Source organism: Delphinapterus leucas, chromosome 7 (assembly GCF_059928025.1).
Source record: "Delphinapterus leucas isolate spDelLeu-1000000601 "Yukka" chromosome 7, BTC_Dleu_Yukka2, whole genome shotgun sequence".
In the NCBI taxonomy this organism is placed as follows: domain Eukaryota; kingdom Metazoa; phylum Chordata; class Mammalia; order Artiodactyla; family Monodontidae; genus Delphinapterus; species Delphinapterus leucas.
This window is the reverse complement of record NC_143135.1, coordinates 7,620,304-7,636,298: the sequence shown is the minus strand read 5'-3', so window position 1 is coordinate 7,636,298 and position 15,995 is coordinate 7,620,304. Positions and strand designations below refer to the sequence as shown.

General features: G+C 56.3%; 1 protein-coding gene across 1 annotated transcript; it reads right to left on the bottom strand.

Annotated features, from left to right (window-relative positions):
- Positions 1 to 40: 40 nt before the first annotated feature.
- PYGM (glycogen phosphorylase, muscle associated) lies at positions 41 to 15,892 on the bottom strand. Its single transcript, XM_022591553.3, has 20 exons — positions 11,328 to 15,892; positions 10,162 to 10,263; positions 9,995 to 10,073; positions 9,807 to 9,910; positions 9,298 to 9,429; positions 7,896 to 8,007; positions 7,727 to 7,809; positions 7,164 to 7,307; positions 6,714 to 6,806; positions 6,322 to 6,468; positions 5,993 to 6,156; positions 5,587 to 5,701; positions 4,928 to 5,029; positions 4,439 to 4,586; positions 4,069 to 4,127; positions 3,800 to 3,941; positions 3,152 to 3,359; positions 857 to 991; positions 578 to 644; positions 41 to 460 (listed from the first exon to the last, which is right to left on the bottom strand). The coding sequence occupies exons 1-20, from the start codon at positions 11,568 to 11,570 to the stop codon at positions 311 to 313; spliced, it is 2,529 nt and encodes an 842-aa protein (XP_022447261.2). The 5' UTR covers positions 11,571 to 15,892; the 3' UTR covers positions 41 to 310.
- Positions 15,893 to 15,995: the final 103 nt, after the last annotated feature.

Genomic DNA, 15,995 nt, shown 5'->3' with positions numbered 1-15,995 from the left:
GCCGCCCAGAGCTAAAAATATTTCCCAACAGACAGAGGAGTAAGGAGGCTCCCAAGGAGAACCAGTTTATTGGGGAGTGGGTAAAGTTGGTCAGAGCCATAAATAGGAGCGGGCGGGGAGCCCGAGGACAGGACGGGAGCAGTGTCCTTAGTCACGCTGAACACTGGGATATCAAGGCTGATGGGAAATGGGGTTCCAGGAAGAGGTTTAGAGATCTAACCCCAGTACCCTACCCTCTGGACGAGGAGCTGGAGCTGGCCCAAGGGACTGCCAACAGACTCAGGGGCGGGTTTGGGTCTGGTCTAGAGGCTCAGATCTTCTCATCAGGTGCAGGCAGGCGCTGGCGGTTAGGCTCCACGCCCCAGATCTCCTTGGCGTACTGGGCAATGGTGCGGTCGCTAGAGAACTTGCCAGAGGTGGCTATGTTCCGGATCACCATCCGCGTCCACTCTCTCGGGTTCTACAAGCCAAAAGGGAGCTAGCTCTGGGTTTGCTCTGCCAGTGGGGTCCCCACCTACCACCTCATCCCAACCAGGGCCACCAAAGCCCTGCCAGCCCCTGGCCCAGGACCCCTCACCTTGTACAGGGCACTGACTCTCTCCTGGCATTTAATGTATTCTTCATAATCTGCAAAGACTTTAAACCTGGAGGGGAATATGGAGAATCAGGAAGTTTCGTGAGGCCAAGGGCCAAGCCCGTCCTGTCCCATTGGATTTCTGGGGACCTGAACAGTGATGCTGCTTCCAAAGGAATCTAGTCCCAACTGCCCAGAAGCCCTGTCCAGCCTCCCCACCGCACCTGAGCCCTACTGAGCCCAGCAGCCCCACGTGCGCAGTTTCCTGGCCAGCCAGCTCACCGGTCATGGTGCATGAGCATGTTGACAATGGCCTTGAACAGGTCGGGCTGTTTGGGGGAGAAGAAGCCACTGTTCAGCTGGTCAATGATGTGCCGAAGCTCTGGAATTCGGTCATAGTATTCCTGGGCATTGTACCTGTTGGGGAAGAGCTGTAGTCAGTGCCCTGGAAATGGGTTCCTGGCTCCTCCTCCTCCAGCAAAAATCCAGGAAGTTCCAAGCCCCAGGGTCAAAACCCAGGCCCAGCCTGCTACTGCCCTCCCCGCAGCTGCCACACTCCCTCTGGAGGTCTTTCCAAGAGGCCCCCTCCCTTCTCAGCTCAGCTTTTCATCCCCCACTTTGTGGATGAGGAAATGAGGTCTAGAGAGGAGAGAAAGGTAGTGTCAGAGCCAAAGGCCCCAAACCAAGCGCTCTTCTTCCCACACACCACCACTGTCTCCCAACAGGTTTCTTTCCTCCGTTAATGGCTTTTCTCCCCCACCATCCACAGTCCATCCCTGGCCTCACTTTCAGGCCCCAGAAGGAGCGAACAGGTATATCGTGAGGAACATCCTTAAGTTCGAACCGTCCAGCCAAGCTCATCGCTGTGCCTGGCACCAACTTTCCTCCAGTGTCCCACTTCCTAAGGCAGCACAATCCATTCCTGAGCCACCTGGGTTCAAATCTCTCAAGACCAGTCTCATCTCTTTCCTCCCTTTCTCTCTTCCAACCAGAAACCAAGTCCGCCTCCTCAACAATGTCCCTAATCCCCATCCCCAGCACTGGCCTGCTGCAGGGGACTCCCCCTGCCATCTGGTGTCAGCCCCACACTGGTCCCCCACCTAGACATTGTCCCCTCCAGTCAAGCCTCCCTCCTGCAGCCAAAAGTGTCCATCTGGAGCCTAGTTCTGAACGTGTTGGACTTTGCTCAAAACATTTCACATTTCCTTCCTGTCCAAAGGACCAAGTCTGCCACGCTTCCAATGCAGGGGACGCGGGTTCAATCCCTAGTCAAGGAACTAAGATCCCACATGTCACACGGTGCAACCAAAACAACAACAACAACAACAACAACAACAAAGGACCAAGTCTAAACTTTCTAGTCAAGCCCCACAGGAGAAATTCCTATCAATATTCAGTGCCAGCTCTTGTAAGCTGTTGGTGGGAGTGTAAACTGGTACCAACTTTCTGGAAAGCAATTTGACAATGTGTATCAGGAGCCTTAAGAACTCATACTTTTTACTCAGAAATACCCCCTTCTAATAATTATCTTAAGGAAATAATCAGAGATGTGGACATCAATGTAAAAGGTTAGTCATCACAGGGACGTTTATCCTAACAGACAGGGGAAATCAACCTTAATGTCCAACCATACGGAACTAGTTAAATAAGTTATGCCATGTACATAAGAGAGAATGCTATACAAACATGTAAAATATCTTGAAGACTATTTAATGACATGGAAAATGCCTCACCAATGTTAAGATAACAGGATTCAATACTGTACATGCATTATTCCCAACTTTTAAAAACTATATACACACACATATAAATACACGAAGAAAAAGAGAGCTGTGGCTTTAAATCTGGGTGATGAGATTATGGATGACAGTTGTTTTATTCTTTGTGGCTTTGTATATTTCTAACCAGTGAGCATGTACTGCTTTTATGATAAGAAAAAATCATATTTTAAAATGTTAAAAATGTAATGCCAGGGGCTTCCCTGGTGGCACAGTGGTTGAGAGTCCGCCCGCCGATGCAGGGTACACGGGTTCGTGCCCCGGTCCGGGAAGATCCCACATGCCGCGGAGCGGCTGGGCCCGTGAGCTATGGCTGCTGAGCCTGCGCATCCGGAGCCTGTGCTCCGCAACAGGAGAGGCCACAACAGTGAGAGGCCCGCGTACCGCAAAAAAAAAAAAAAAAAATGTAATGCCAGGAAAATGTCTTCTCTGAAGATCTATGTTTCTGACCACAAGCACAGATATAACTACTGTACTCATATTTCCCTTTTTGCCATGGCTGCCAGGGAGCTAAGAATTTCACTTTACTTCCAATTCCAGAAATAATATTATCTCTGAGGGTTGGTATTATTTTCTCTTCCTTTTCCTTCAGTTCTATGTTACTTCTTTCTTTTCCCATTTCATTAACCTTATTTGTTATAAGTTACCTCAAAAGTTTTCTAGACTCGTGATGGCCATAACTAAGACCTTGTGCAGCCTGGACCAGCCTTTCCAGTCATGCCTCTTGCTCCCGGCTCTACCTCCAGCAGTCGCACCTTGGTGCCTCCTGCCCACAGACTGTGAACTTTGCAGCCCATACCCTCTCTGGTCAAGCCTTTCCACGTCCTCCACCCGCATGCCGAAGATGAAGAAGTTCTCCTCTCCCGCCTCTTCTGCCATCTCCACATTGGCCCCATCCATGGTGCCAATGGTCAGAGCCCCATTGAGCATGAACTTCATGTTGCCAGTGCCTGAGGCCTCAGTGCCCGCAGTAGAGATCTGCTCGGAAAGGTCAGCAGCCGGGATCACTGTGGGGGGGGCAGCAGGGGACAAGCTCAGCTCCAGGAAGAGCCCCAGACCAGCTAGAGACTCTGGAGTTAGTCTGGCCCTAGGCCTAGCCAGATTCAGAGTCCCCTCCACCCCAACGCTCCACTCTTAACCAATTAAGTCTCTCTCTCACTGCCCCCCACCGCCCCGCCACCTCTTGTTGATATTTGAACATCTGGGACCTAACCTGGACTCCCCCCACCCCCCAGCTCCACTGAGTGATTTAAAGGGCACCACTGAGGCCCATCTCCCCTATAATTTCACCCCATACCACCATTAAAGGGACATCCTCATGATTTGAGTATTGTTCTCTCCAGATTCTTCCTTAAAGTGCAAGCACCCTAAGAAGAGGAGGTTAATGTCTCTTCCTGGAGCTGAACTAATCAGAGCTTCCCTAGGGTCCCCACTGGCGGCATTCCACCTTTCTCGGCCAGTGAGACTCGGTAGTTCTCCAAGAAGATCAGGCGGAGGCGGTCTCCCACCACCGGGTCGTGGTTGACCACATCCCCAATGGCTGTAATGAGTTTGATGATCATCTTGGCCATGTGGTACCCAGGTGCAGCCTGTGGGAGCACAGTCTGGGGTCAGCTCCACAGCCTGACCTCCTATCCCCATCCTGCAACCCAGCCAGGCTGACCTCAACCTGGCTATCAAAGAACCACAGCCATGGTCTGCAGCCCGGCTTCTCACCTTCCCTCCAATCATCACAGTCCGAGGCACAGAAAACTTATTGGGATCCTTCTTGATGCCTGTGGAGAAACAGAGGGATCCAGTGAGTGGGCCAGGTTTTCCCTCTAGGCAGTAACACCTGACAGCACTCATCCAGCCAGGGCTGGGCTGGGAGACAGTAGCCCTGACTTGGGCAATCACTTGCTTTGTGACCTCAGATCTGTCACTTCCTCCCCTTCTGAGCCTCAGTTTGCCCGTCTGTGAAATGGGGATAATTCCATGTCCCAAGAGTTATCCTGAGGTCAAAGGAGATGTTGATCAGGAAGGATATAGTATCCTGGGAGGTACACAGAGCGGGGAACCGGGAGCCAGAGGGAACCCTGCCACTCACGGTTGTACATTGTGATGACATGGAGGCAGTTGAGGAGCTGGCGTTTATATTCATGAATCCGCTTCACCTGGACGTCGAAGAGCGAGTTGGGGTTGATGTGGACTTTGTATTCCTTCTCTAGGTACGCAGAGAACTTTAACTTGTTTTCCTAAAGTCAGGGGAGTGGAGAGAGCTCACCAATAGACCTCAGCCTCAGGAAATCCTACAGTCTCATTTCTTTCCCAGGAAGGTGAGGATAGAAGTCTCCCTTGCTACCTTTATCCACTCCTGCATCAGGGCAGACATTGCTAATCAATGTCAGCACTCTTCCAGTGAGGTCAGATGATGCCTTCCCACCATGGACTGACTCCAGGCAACTTCTACCAATGGCCTGAAGTTGCAAAAGAGATGAGCTCTATCGGCCATTCCTGACTCAGACATCTGGCCCCTCCAGCACCCTCCACTCAAGCCCTAGCACAGGAGTCTGTCCCAGATTGCAGCGCTCCTCACCTGCTTCACTTTGGCCACATCCCGGATAAAGGCTTCATCGTCCACATAGAAGAGCAGTTTGCGCAGCTGGTCCAGGTCTGCGATGTAGTCCTCCCCGATGCGCTGTGGGAAGATAGCTCTCAGTTAGGCCCATATCCCTCCTCCGTCCTCCCTCACAGAGGGGTCCCTTTCCAGGTCAACCAAGCCCCATCCACTGCAGACAGCTCCTTCCTCTGCAGCCTCCCAGCTGGGGGGTAGTACATGTATGTGCATCTTTCCTCCCCTCCTGACCTTGGGCTCTGATGGCTGACCCCCATCTGACCCCACAGGCCTTCCTCTTGGCCTTTTCCTCTGACAGGCATTGACCTCAGGGCCCCGCTCCCACTCTCTACCCCTTTCTGGTCTCACTCCAGATGTGACCTGCTGATAACCCCTCCATTAGACTGTGAACTCCACCAGGTTGACCTTCATAGCCAGGGCCTCCATTCGCCCACAGGCACCCTCATGCAAGTAAGAAAATGGTTCCCCTTCTCCAGACAGATGCAAGGCTTGGGGAACGCAGTGCAGGATGGACTTCAGCCCTCAGATGGGTGCCCTACAGTGAACCACATACACAACCACACCCAGATGCTCCCTGCGGTGACCGTGTTGACCCCTACTGGCCATATGTGAATGCTCACCTCAGCAATGACTTCTGCCAGCCCAGGGTTACACATAACCAGCCAGCGCCGAGGAGTGATGCCGTTGGTCTTATTCTGGAACTTATGAGGCTCTAGCTCATAGAAGTCCTTGAAGCTATAGGATGGGGTCGGGGAATCACCAATCACCCCTGTGGGATGAAGGCCTCCTCCCTGGGGCCCCTACCCTGGTTTCTTGATGAAAGGAGCCTGGAGGGGAGGGGGAGGGTGCTGTGTGTAAGAGGGGTCATCTGGGGACAGGACTGGACGGCAAGGCTATGATGCTTGTAAGAGCGGTGCCACCCGTGGAAGGGGCCAGCTGAGGGCAACTGTGAATGGCCGGTGCCGGGCGGTGAGGGGATAAGCGGGGGTCCAGCGGGAGGGGCGGTGTCTGGGGAGCGGGTCTTACGTGGTCTTCTTGAGGATCTCGGAGTGGATGCGAGCCACGCCATTGATAGCATGTGAACTGGCGATGCACAGGTGCGCCATGTTGATGCGCTTCACCGCACCCTCCTCCACCAGTGACATGCGCCTCAGCCGGTCTATATCCCCTGGGAATGCAGCCGCCACCCGCTGTGCCAGGAGAGCCCAGAGCTAGGACGGGGACCCAGGACCCAGGTTTCCAGCCCCTACCCTATCCCCAGGTCTCTGTCCACAGCCCTCCCTGCCAGAGTCTCAGGAGCCATGCTTTCCATGCCCTCCACGCCCCACCCTCCACCCCACGCTTCCTCCACTCACATTAAGGAAGCGCTGGTTGATCTCATAGATGATCTGGAGGTGCCGAGGCAGCAGGGTCTCGATGAGGTGCACGGGCCAGCGCTCCAGGGCCTCGGGCAACACCGTGTGGTTGGTATAGGCACAGGTCTTCACAGTCACGTCCCATGCCTGACAGACGGGATGGCGAGGAAGGACCCCCGGGCTTAAGCCGGATGGCTTCCACACTCACTGTGCAGCCAAGAGCCCTGGCCCTGCCACTGCCGCGCCAGGTTCTAGGACACCCGCCCTCTGGGCCTCACACTGCCGTCTGTGCAGTGGGGGCTCCACCCACATCTTTCCACTCCCCAGACTGGGAGGGGAACCCTGAGATGCAGAGGGTGAGGCAGGGGTGCAGGAGGGGCCCTGAAGCCCACCTTGTCCCAGTCCAGCCGCTCCTGGTCCACCAGGATCCTCATCAGCTCGGGGATGGCCAAGGAGGGGTGGGTGTCATTCAGCTGGATGGCCACCTGGGGTCGGGGGGCATTGGAGTCAGCCTGGGCTCCAAACCAAGGCTATGATTGCTGTCCTTTGCCCCTTCAGAGCACCCCCCCCCAGGGCCCCTCACGGTTCTAGGGTGGAGCTGGGGGTGGAGGCCCTCACGGGGGCAGGTATGGGGCAGGAGGAAGAGGGGAGCGAGGTTCTATTGAGGACCGCGAGCAGATCCCACCCCCAACACCCAGCCTCCGCGTCCCCATCTGTAAAATGGGCGGTTCAGGCTGAGACTGGAGGGAGGAGGGATGGCGCCCATCACAGCAGGTGTAGGGGAGGAGGGATGGCGCCCATCACAGCAGGCGTAGGGGCTGGCCCTCCCTGGGGCCTGGTACCTTGTCCGGGAAGGCGTCGAAGCTCGTGCGCACAGGGTCTCGGCAGCCGAACTTGGAGGACTTGAAGCGGCGGATGATGTCCTGGAGCGTGGCAGCCACTACGAAGTACTCCTGCTTCAGCCGAAGCTCTTTCCCCTCGAAGAACTGGGGACAGGGCCAGGCAGGGTGGAGTCAAGGTGGTGGCCTCACACTGCTGTGGGCGTGGCCAGGGGGTACTCCCACCCACACCAAGGTTCCTGAGCCCTGAGCTGCCCCACCTCAGGGACCCAGGGCTCTTTCTCCCACCAAGAAGCAGCAATGTGCATGGTAGCAGGAGGGAGGGCTAAGGACCAGGAGTATTGTGGGTGTTACCAGGGAGCGGCTCATCCAAAGTGCCCCACCCTAACCTGCTGCCCCCAGGACTCAGGCATCCTCCCACTTAAAGAACCTGGGGGAAGAACAGGACACACAGGGGCCAGCAATATGCCTTGGGTGTGACTAGGGCACCAGCAAGTGTCACTCCCCTTCTCCTGCCCTCTCCCATGCACTCTGGCTTCCTGTCCCCAGCCCAGGGGGTAACATACGTTGTCGTTGGGATACAGGACACGGGAGATATTCTCAGCCAGGTTGCGGTCCAGCACAGCCTGGATGTAGCCACCGACATTGACTGAGGAACGAATGTGGGGACAGGGTCAGGCTTGGGTCGAGTGTGGGCCGGGGTGGGCGGGGGCTGCTGACTTTGGCTGAACTCACAGTCCTTGAGGTTGAAGTCATTGGGGGCCTTGGCAGACCACAGGCGCATGGTATTGACGATGTTGTTGCGGTAGCCGGGCACAGGTGTGTCGTAAGGCATGGCCAACACCACCTGCGGGGCACCCGGTGTGGCGTCAGGAGGTGGGCATCTGCCATGCCCGAGAGGCCCTGAGAGCCAGAACTCCGTGCTCTGTCACTGCACTCCCCCAGCTCCCCACGCCGGGTTCTAGTCCCAACTCTGGGTGACCACAAGCAGCCCCGCCAACCTCTCTGGACCTCGTCCATAAGGAGAGGACTTCCCAGTGCCTCCCCACACCACCGTGCCCCTCCTTGCTGGGCTGTTGTGAAGATTCCAGGAGGTGGGGATAAGCTCGGAACCCAGGGCGGAGCCCTGTTGGTGGCCACTCCGCCATGATGGCGATGAGCTGGCCGCTGGCCTGAGCACAGTCTAGAGGACACTCTGGACTCATGGAAGGGCTGGGGGGAACCATGGGGCCTGGCTGAGGGGGTCACGGAGGTCAAGGCCATCCACAGGGCTTATGCCTGGTTGACCACAGGGCTAATTAGCAGTGACTAATGCTGGCCCCACCTCCCACAATTAGCAAACATCAATAATTGCTGCTGATAGCTGCCCGTTATCATGGGGCGGGGGCACACCCACGCCTCCCTCCCCAACATTAAGTAGCCCCTGATTGGAGCAGAGTGAAAGCTGCAGCTTAGAGAGAGAAGGGACTGGCCCAAGAGCATAGAGCTAGGCGGGCAGCCAGAGCCCTGCTGGACCTTAGCGTGGATGACAGCAGAACAAACTCTAGATTCTGAAAGCCTAGAGGTTGCTGTGCAGACATCTGGAGGCCGATGACCTGCAGCCACAGCAAGACTGGCTGAGCTGGAATTTGGACACCTCGTTTAGCTTTAGGTTCCCTCTAACTTGCTCTGTGACCTTGAACAAGTCAATTGCCCTCTCCAGGCTTTTAAGTTTCTCCCCTGTCCCCGTTTCTGGGCTGTTGCTTTGTTTCCCACCAAGCCCCCAGTTCAGATGTGCAGGGGAGCCAAGACTCCGTGATTATTCTTTGATGAGTCTTGTGGGGTGGTGGAAAGGAGCCAGGTCAGGGGAGAAGCACTGGTAGAGCAGGGCGGCCTCTCTCCTCCTCCCAGGCTCTGCACTTGGTCTGGCTCCCCTGTGACCCTGTCTCCCCTGTGACCCTCTCCTAGTTCTAGCTGTGTGACCTTGAATAAGTCACTTAACCTCTCTGAGCCTCAGTGGCATCCATTATAAAATAGCACTAGGTCCAGTAGCCTCCAGGCTCTTTCCTTGTTTCTCCCTGTTTCCTCTAGAACCTCCTCCCCTTTCCCTCACTAGATTTCCCCACCACCACACCCCGCTCCCTGACTTCCCCCTCACCTGCGTGTCCACCCACTTGGCCCCCTGGTTGGTGTGCTCCACTCGGCCATAGAAGTGCACAGGCAGTGTGCACTCGGGTCGGGCCTTCTCCCAGGGGTTGCCGTAGCGAAGCCAGTCATCAGCCTCCTCCATCTGAGCCCAAGGCAGGTCAGGGGAGAAAGGAAGGCAGTGTCAGAGCCAGGCTCACACCACAGCAGGTGGTGAGTAGGCCAGGAGCAGTGGCCCTAATGTGCGCTATACAGGGAGGGTGTAAATGAAGGGCTTTGGGGTAGGTGGGCCCCTGGTCTGGTGGAATATCCACGGGGACACCGTGTGTGTAAGAGAGTCTGAGACATTCCACAGGTATGGACCTCCTATCCCCAGAGCTAACAACTGGCTTGGGGCCAGGGGGAAGGAGCAAGGATGTTTTCCACCAAGGCTGGGGCTGGTTCTGGATCTATGTGCAGATGAATGAACAAATAGGGGTCTTCTCCGTCATAATAACAAGGTCAGGGCCCAAGGTCACTCACCTGCCAACCCCCAGAGATCTTCTGGTTAAAAATCCCAAACTCATAGCGGATCCCGTAGCCATAGGCAGCCAGGCCCAGTGTCGCCATGGAGTCCAGAAAGCAGGCTAGGGGTGTGCATGGAGGTGGGTGTCAGAGACGCGGCACAAAGGAACCCTTCTGCCCAGTCCCCTGCCACCCTGCTCACTTACCCGCCAGCCGGCCCAGGCCCCCGTTGCCCAGCCCTGCGTCCTCCTCGACTTCCTCCAGCTCCTCCATGTCCAGGCCCAGCTAGAGGCGGGAGGGTATGGCAGGCATCAGGGCCAAGGGCCAGCAGGCCAATCTCCCAAGCCCCAAGGCTTGCCCCACCCCTACACACCTGGTAGGTGGCCTCATCGCAGGCATTCTCCAAGGCCAGGTTCACCATGGTGTTTTGTAGCGTCCGGCCCATGTAGAATTCCAGAGACAGGTAGTAGATCCTCTGCCCGGAGAGACAGGTGGGGAGGTGGAGGGGAGGGCATCAAGGCCACCCACTAACATTCAGCCAGGCCCAGCTGGGCCTGCACCTCTCATACTTCCTGCCCCACTCCTAGGCCCCAGCATGTTCCAGCCCTTCCTCCATTTCTCCCCCCTTCTCAGGCTTTGGGACCCAACAGGCAAGATTCTGGTCCCAGCATTTCTTCTGACTTTGGACAAATCACTTTTCTTCTCTGAGCCTCAGTTTCCTCATCTGGAAAATGGGGCTGGCCATATCTACCTCAGGGGCTAGGAGAGGTGCCTAGGAGAGGTAGGAACTCCTTTCATTGCATGCAATCCTGCCAACAGCCCATCAGGGAGTCAGAATATAGGGAAGCACCTCCAAGTGCTTCCCAAAAGGGAAAGCCAGGCCCAGAGAAAAAAGTCATTGGCTCAAGGTCACACATGACTCAGGGCTAGAGTCGGCCACCTCCCGTCCTTGCAGAGGGCCCCCTGGCTCTCAAGCCTCAGTCCCAAGAAGAGGACGGAGAGCTGCCAGGATCTAGGATGCTGATGGTGCCTGGTCTCCTGGTTCCCTGGGTCCCCTCCCTGGCCCTCCCCCACGCCTGCCCAGAAGTGTCAGGTTGCTGACATTTACCAGTGACCCCAACAGACATTTGATCTCACCACCCCAGCTGCCCCAGCTGCGCCCCATGCGCTGCACCAGCACACACACCACGCACACATTCAATGATATGTCCTTCCACTTAGGGTCCAACCCAGGCCACAGGGGTCTTCATGTCCCCCAGAAGCCCCTCCATTCTCTGAGTGAGTCCTGGGCCTTTGCAACCAGCCTAACTGACCCGAGCCCCCTGACCTGCCCCCATCCCAGATTTCTCCCCCTGGGTTGCCCCAGCAACTCATTGCACCTGGCACCCCTGGATCCTCCAACCTCAGGAACCTGGAGTGACCCTTTATTTTGCTGCAGAGAGCCCTGACCCCAGGGAGGGGCTGCCACTTGGTCAAGATCTCCCAGCCCCCAGGCAGGGCACCCAGCCCATTCCCCTCCCGGGGTACCCCAAGCAGCACCTTGGGGTCCTTCTCGTAGTAGTGCTGCTGCGTGCGGAGCCAGCGGCCCACGAGGTGGTCACGCACAGTGTAGGCCAGCGCAAAGTAGTAGTCTAGAGGGGTGGCCACATTGCGGTCTTTCACGAGGGTGAAGTGCAGGTGCCGGTTGAAGTTCTTCTTCAGCTCGGTCACATTCTCCACGCCGGCCAGGCCACGCACGCTGATCTGCTTTCTCTTCTCCTGGTCTGTCAGGGGCCGGGACATGGCTGCGGGAGGGTGGGCCGGACTGACTGTGTGGACAGGCGGGCGGCCTGAGCAGTGCCTCCAGCCAGGGAGTGGAGATCCCCAGCCGGCTGGTGCTTTAAAGCCTGGCTCTGGGCAACGTGCCCCGCCTCCTCTCTCGATGGGTCGGTCTTGGCTTGGCTGCTCGGGGAGCTATTTTGGGGTGAGGGGAGGAGAGGGGCAGGGAGGGCCACCCTGGCTCATTCGCAGCCCTGCACTGACCCACTTCCTCCAGGCCTTACACACTGGGGTCTGCTGTCTTCTGTCCCCGTCCCTGCCTTTTGCAGGGTCAGAGACAAGATGCTGCAGGCAGAGCACTGGCTTGAGGCCTGAGGCTTGACTGGAGCCTCTAGGCTGTGACTTTGGCTGAGGTCGCCCTGATCTGGGCCCCTCTCCTGGGTTATAGATGAAGGATGCAGCCTGATTGCAGGCCCTCAATCAGGACTCCCTGGAGAGGCTGAGGGCGCTGTCAAGGAGGACAGGTGACAGGAGGCCCAGCCTCCATCAGAGCAGCTTGACTTCGGTTCTAGACCTTCACGCAAGAGGCTGCAAACCACAGGCGGGATGCCCTCTGGTCAAGCTTCCACGGTGGCCCTGCACCCGGGTGGGGAGGACACATGTGGCAAGAGGGGCCAGGATTCCCCACAGGCTGAAGGCCCAGGCGCTGAGGATCAGGGTACCCCGAACAGAAGAAGGGCAGCTAGCAGAGGACACTGGGTGGCTGGGAGAAGGGGGACCGGGACCCCGGGTTCCAGGGGTGGTATGGGGAGGTTGCCTGAGGCAGGGCCCCTCCCCGCCCCACCCCCCCACAAAGTCAAGTCACTCTGAGCTCCCCCTGTTGCTGTCCCTCAAGGACCTCTGAAGTGACCTTTTGAGAGGGACGGTCAGATTACAGGCCAGCTTTGGCTGGAGGCCACCAGCCTGGAGCAGGGGTCCCTGGGAACTGCAGTCCTGTGGCCCACAGGGGTAGAACTGAAGCACCCCCTACACAGACACACACACACACAACATTGGCCAGTGGCATTAGGTCTCCCCATGACGCAGCTGCCAGGTGACTGAGTGAAGGCCTTCTCCCATTCATTTCTCACACCTGGGGCCTCACACTGGACAGGCCTGAAGAGTGGGCCAGAAACGTATGGACCCCAAGGGGGGAAAACTGCGGGGGGGTGGGGATGGTGGTATGCTGAATTGGACGATTGGGATTGACATGTATACACTGATGCGTATAAAGTTGATGACTAATAAGAACCTGCTGTATAAAAAAAAAAAAGAGTGAGCCAGGTTCACAAATGTGACTTCACCCATAAAATGGCAGCTCCTGCACCCCGGGAACGTTACACCATTCCTCCCCAGGGCCTGGCAGCTACAGATCCTTCCTTCTGAGGCTTTGGCTGCCCCCAGTTCACTGCTGGTGTCCTGGCCCCAGCACTGATTTGCTGTGGGAACTTAGGCTGGTTGCTTTACTTTTCTGAGCCTTGAATTCCTTCAAGAAATGTATACTCTCAAGTGAGAATATAAATCCCTGCTTCCTCCAGCCACTGCCTCCTAGTGGAGGCTGACCTCAGATCCTGCTTTGTTCTTTGAGCAAAAGGAGCCCAGGGCCTGGTGCTATTTCAAAGGATGCCTGGGCTTCCTGGGGCCGGGCGGTGGGCCGGTGGAAGGGGAGAACTGGGTGCTCTGGTCTGAGGGCCAAGGAAGCAGGTCAGAGACCGGGACAGCAGCAGGATGCTATTGAGTCTGGTTCAAGGAAGGCCAAGCTGTTTCTGAGTACTCTCTGCGCCACAGCAGACCCAGCCCTGGAATTACCACCCTAGTATGGGGGCCAAACTCCAAGTCTTCCAAAGGCCAAGCTCTGCTCTACCCCTACTCCCAAATAGCGTCTGTTCTGGTCTTCCATAGTGCGTGCTCCAGAGCAGAGAAGAAAGACCATGAAGAGAACACCAAAACACAGATGCCATGAGAACACAGAAAACTTCCTCTTAAAACGTTTGCATTTTAAGTTTTTTACACCTTGTATTTCAAAAGAATGCCTGGTGGCTCTCAGGTCTCACAGTTCCCACCCTCAGCCTTTCCTCCCGGGCTGTGCCTCTGGGGAGGTTCACCCCACCCTCCACCGAGCACCTGGTCTCTGCGCTTGGCCAGCATCTTGGGCTGCCTGGCCCGTGGTTCCTTGTGGAGGGCCGGGTAGAGCTCAGAAGCTCCTTGGCACAGTTGTCGACAAGGTAGCGCCAGTTCCCCATGTTGTCACCTCATGCCCCAACTGTGGCTGCGTGCTCTGGCCATACAAACCTTTGCACTGACCCCTAATTTTCCTGCCACTATGGACCTGCTCCTAACAGAGCATTCCTAGTTTCTTATCCTGCTCCCCATGTCAACTCAATCCACGTCCCCTCCCTGCTCATCAACTTAGTGCTCACCCCGCCCCTGCACTCAAGGCACTTGCTGAACTGGGACACATCCTGTTTCTCTTGGGAAACAGATGTACTTTGAACTGGTTTCTCCAACTACCTTTCTTGTGGGTTCTTTTGGTCTTTGTTGTGTCATTGGCACCCACTCAAACTTTCCAGTCTTTTCCAAAGGTGACGCCACCTCAGGAGCCCCTCTTTTATTTTGCTTCCCCCAGCCCAGCAGGATGGAAACTTGAAGGCTGAAACTGACCTGTTTCCCCAAGTCCTTCTCCCCTTTCACCCCCATTAGTGTTGCATGCACAGATTTTAAAGAACCCTGAGAGCACACTTTCCCAACCTGAAATAACTCAAGGTTGTTTACATCCGACTAGGTTTCTAATCAGAAATCCTGCCTCCTTCCTGGGACCAATCTTGGGTTCCACCAGAGCCCTTGGCTGGGTCTCAGTAACACAGCCCTGACAGTGACCTTTCCCAACCGACATTCCTTTCACCAACCTAGCTTTGAGGGGGTGGGGAGACACTGCTGCTGCCGCAGAACAGAAACAGGGTCAAGTAGAGGGCTCTTCTCTACTCTAGGTGTCCAAGGCAGGTGGGAGAGCACTTCTCCCTCCCGTTCCACCAAAAAGGCAGGTGCTTGCTGTGGTTCCGAGGGCCAAGCCTTCCTGCTGCCTCCTTCAGCCACTTGTTACCCTCCAAAACCTTAACGAAAGCTGATAGCAGGGAACAGAAAGGGAGTGAGCCCAGGAATGGAGCTGGCCCCAGGGGAGAGAAACGGAGATAGCTGGGCTGTGGTTAAGTCATTTATTGATTTTATTTCTAAGACCCACATAGCGCCACTTTGCCTCTTCCAGAGCTTCAAAGAGCTAATTAACTACCCCATGAGCCCACCAGGGAAACCAAGCTTGTGGGGGGAAGCAATGAGATGAAGCCGAGGTCAGAGAGTTGCCAGGCCCCAGGCCCTGCCCCCATTCTGTCAGCTAAGAACAAAGAGAAAAGATCTCCCTGCTCCCTTTCAGTCAACTGAAGTTTAGGGCTTGCTTAGGAAGACCCAGGGAACAGGTCTGGGTTCTGAGGCTTCATTAACCCCTGCGGGGCCTACAGCAAACACAGGCACCCTGGATGGGGCCTAGACACGCAAGGCTCTGCTCCAGATAAAACAGAAGCGGCCAGCCCCAGCCTGAAGCTGGAAAGCAGCCCAGGCCAGCGTTGTGCTGTCCCCGCTGGCCAGGAGCCGTGGGCAACAGAAGCTTGCTGTCCCTCAGCCTCCTGGAAGGAAGGAAAGCTAGTGGGGAAGGGCAGGCCCCAGCGCAGCTCTCCCCAAGGGAACTGTATAGCAAAGCAGCAGCAGCTGAACAAGACCCTCACTGCCCCATGTTATGTCCTGAGATGGATTTTTCTGGTGCCACCATGGGCCCTATCTACCACCCCAGGCACCAAAGACCAAAACAGCCTGAGACCCTCTGCGAAGTGCTTACAAAGCACAAGGTGAGTCCTTCTCCCGCCCCACCTCTCCCCGAAGCCTGCAGTGTGGCAGGCTGCGAGTCACCAGCAGAGAGAGAAAAAGCCACTTGACGGTTTTAACTTTAGCAGCTCTGAGCCTGACAGGCAGGATTAGTTTTGGCTTGACCTTTACTGCCGATGCCTCCCTAGGCCCAGGACCTCACAGTCAGGTGGCAGCTTCCAGGTACAAATCACAACTGGAGCTCATCGCATGGGGAGGTCCAAGCCCCAGGGAAAGGCCTTCGAAAAGAGAGACCAGGGAGGGGGTCACCAGGTTCTCAGCCACTAACTACTAAGGCAGCGGGAGGAGGTGGGGCCGCCCACACACCAGCTTCCCCCAGCGAAACTGCACAGGGAGGTAGATGGGGGCTTCCTTAATGAAGGTCCCAGAGGCTCTCCAGGAAGAAAAGGACAAGTGCGGCCAGGAGCTGAACGCAGGTAAGGTAACTGGTGCTGGTGCTGATGGTGGCAGAGGGCATTTAAAAAAAAAGGAAATAAA

What these genes read in the sequence shown, in the direction of transcription:
- PYGM (XM_022591553.3), bottom strand. Translation starts at nt 11,570, where the DNA reads ATGTCCCGGCCCCTGACAGACCAGGAGAAGAGAAAGCAGATCAGCGTG. An exon ending in TCCTGTATCCCAACGACAAC is followed by an intron (nt 7,308 to 7,726) that starts GTATGTTACCCC and finishes CCCTGTCCCCAG; the next exon opens with TTCTTCGAGGGGAAAGAGCT. An exon ending in GAAAGGCTTGACCAGAGAGG is followed by an intron (nt 992 to 3,151) that starts GTATGGGCTGCA and finishes CTTCCCCAACAG; the next exon opens with GTACAATGCCCAGGAATACT.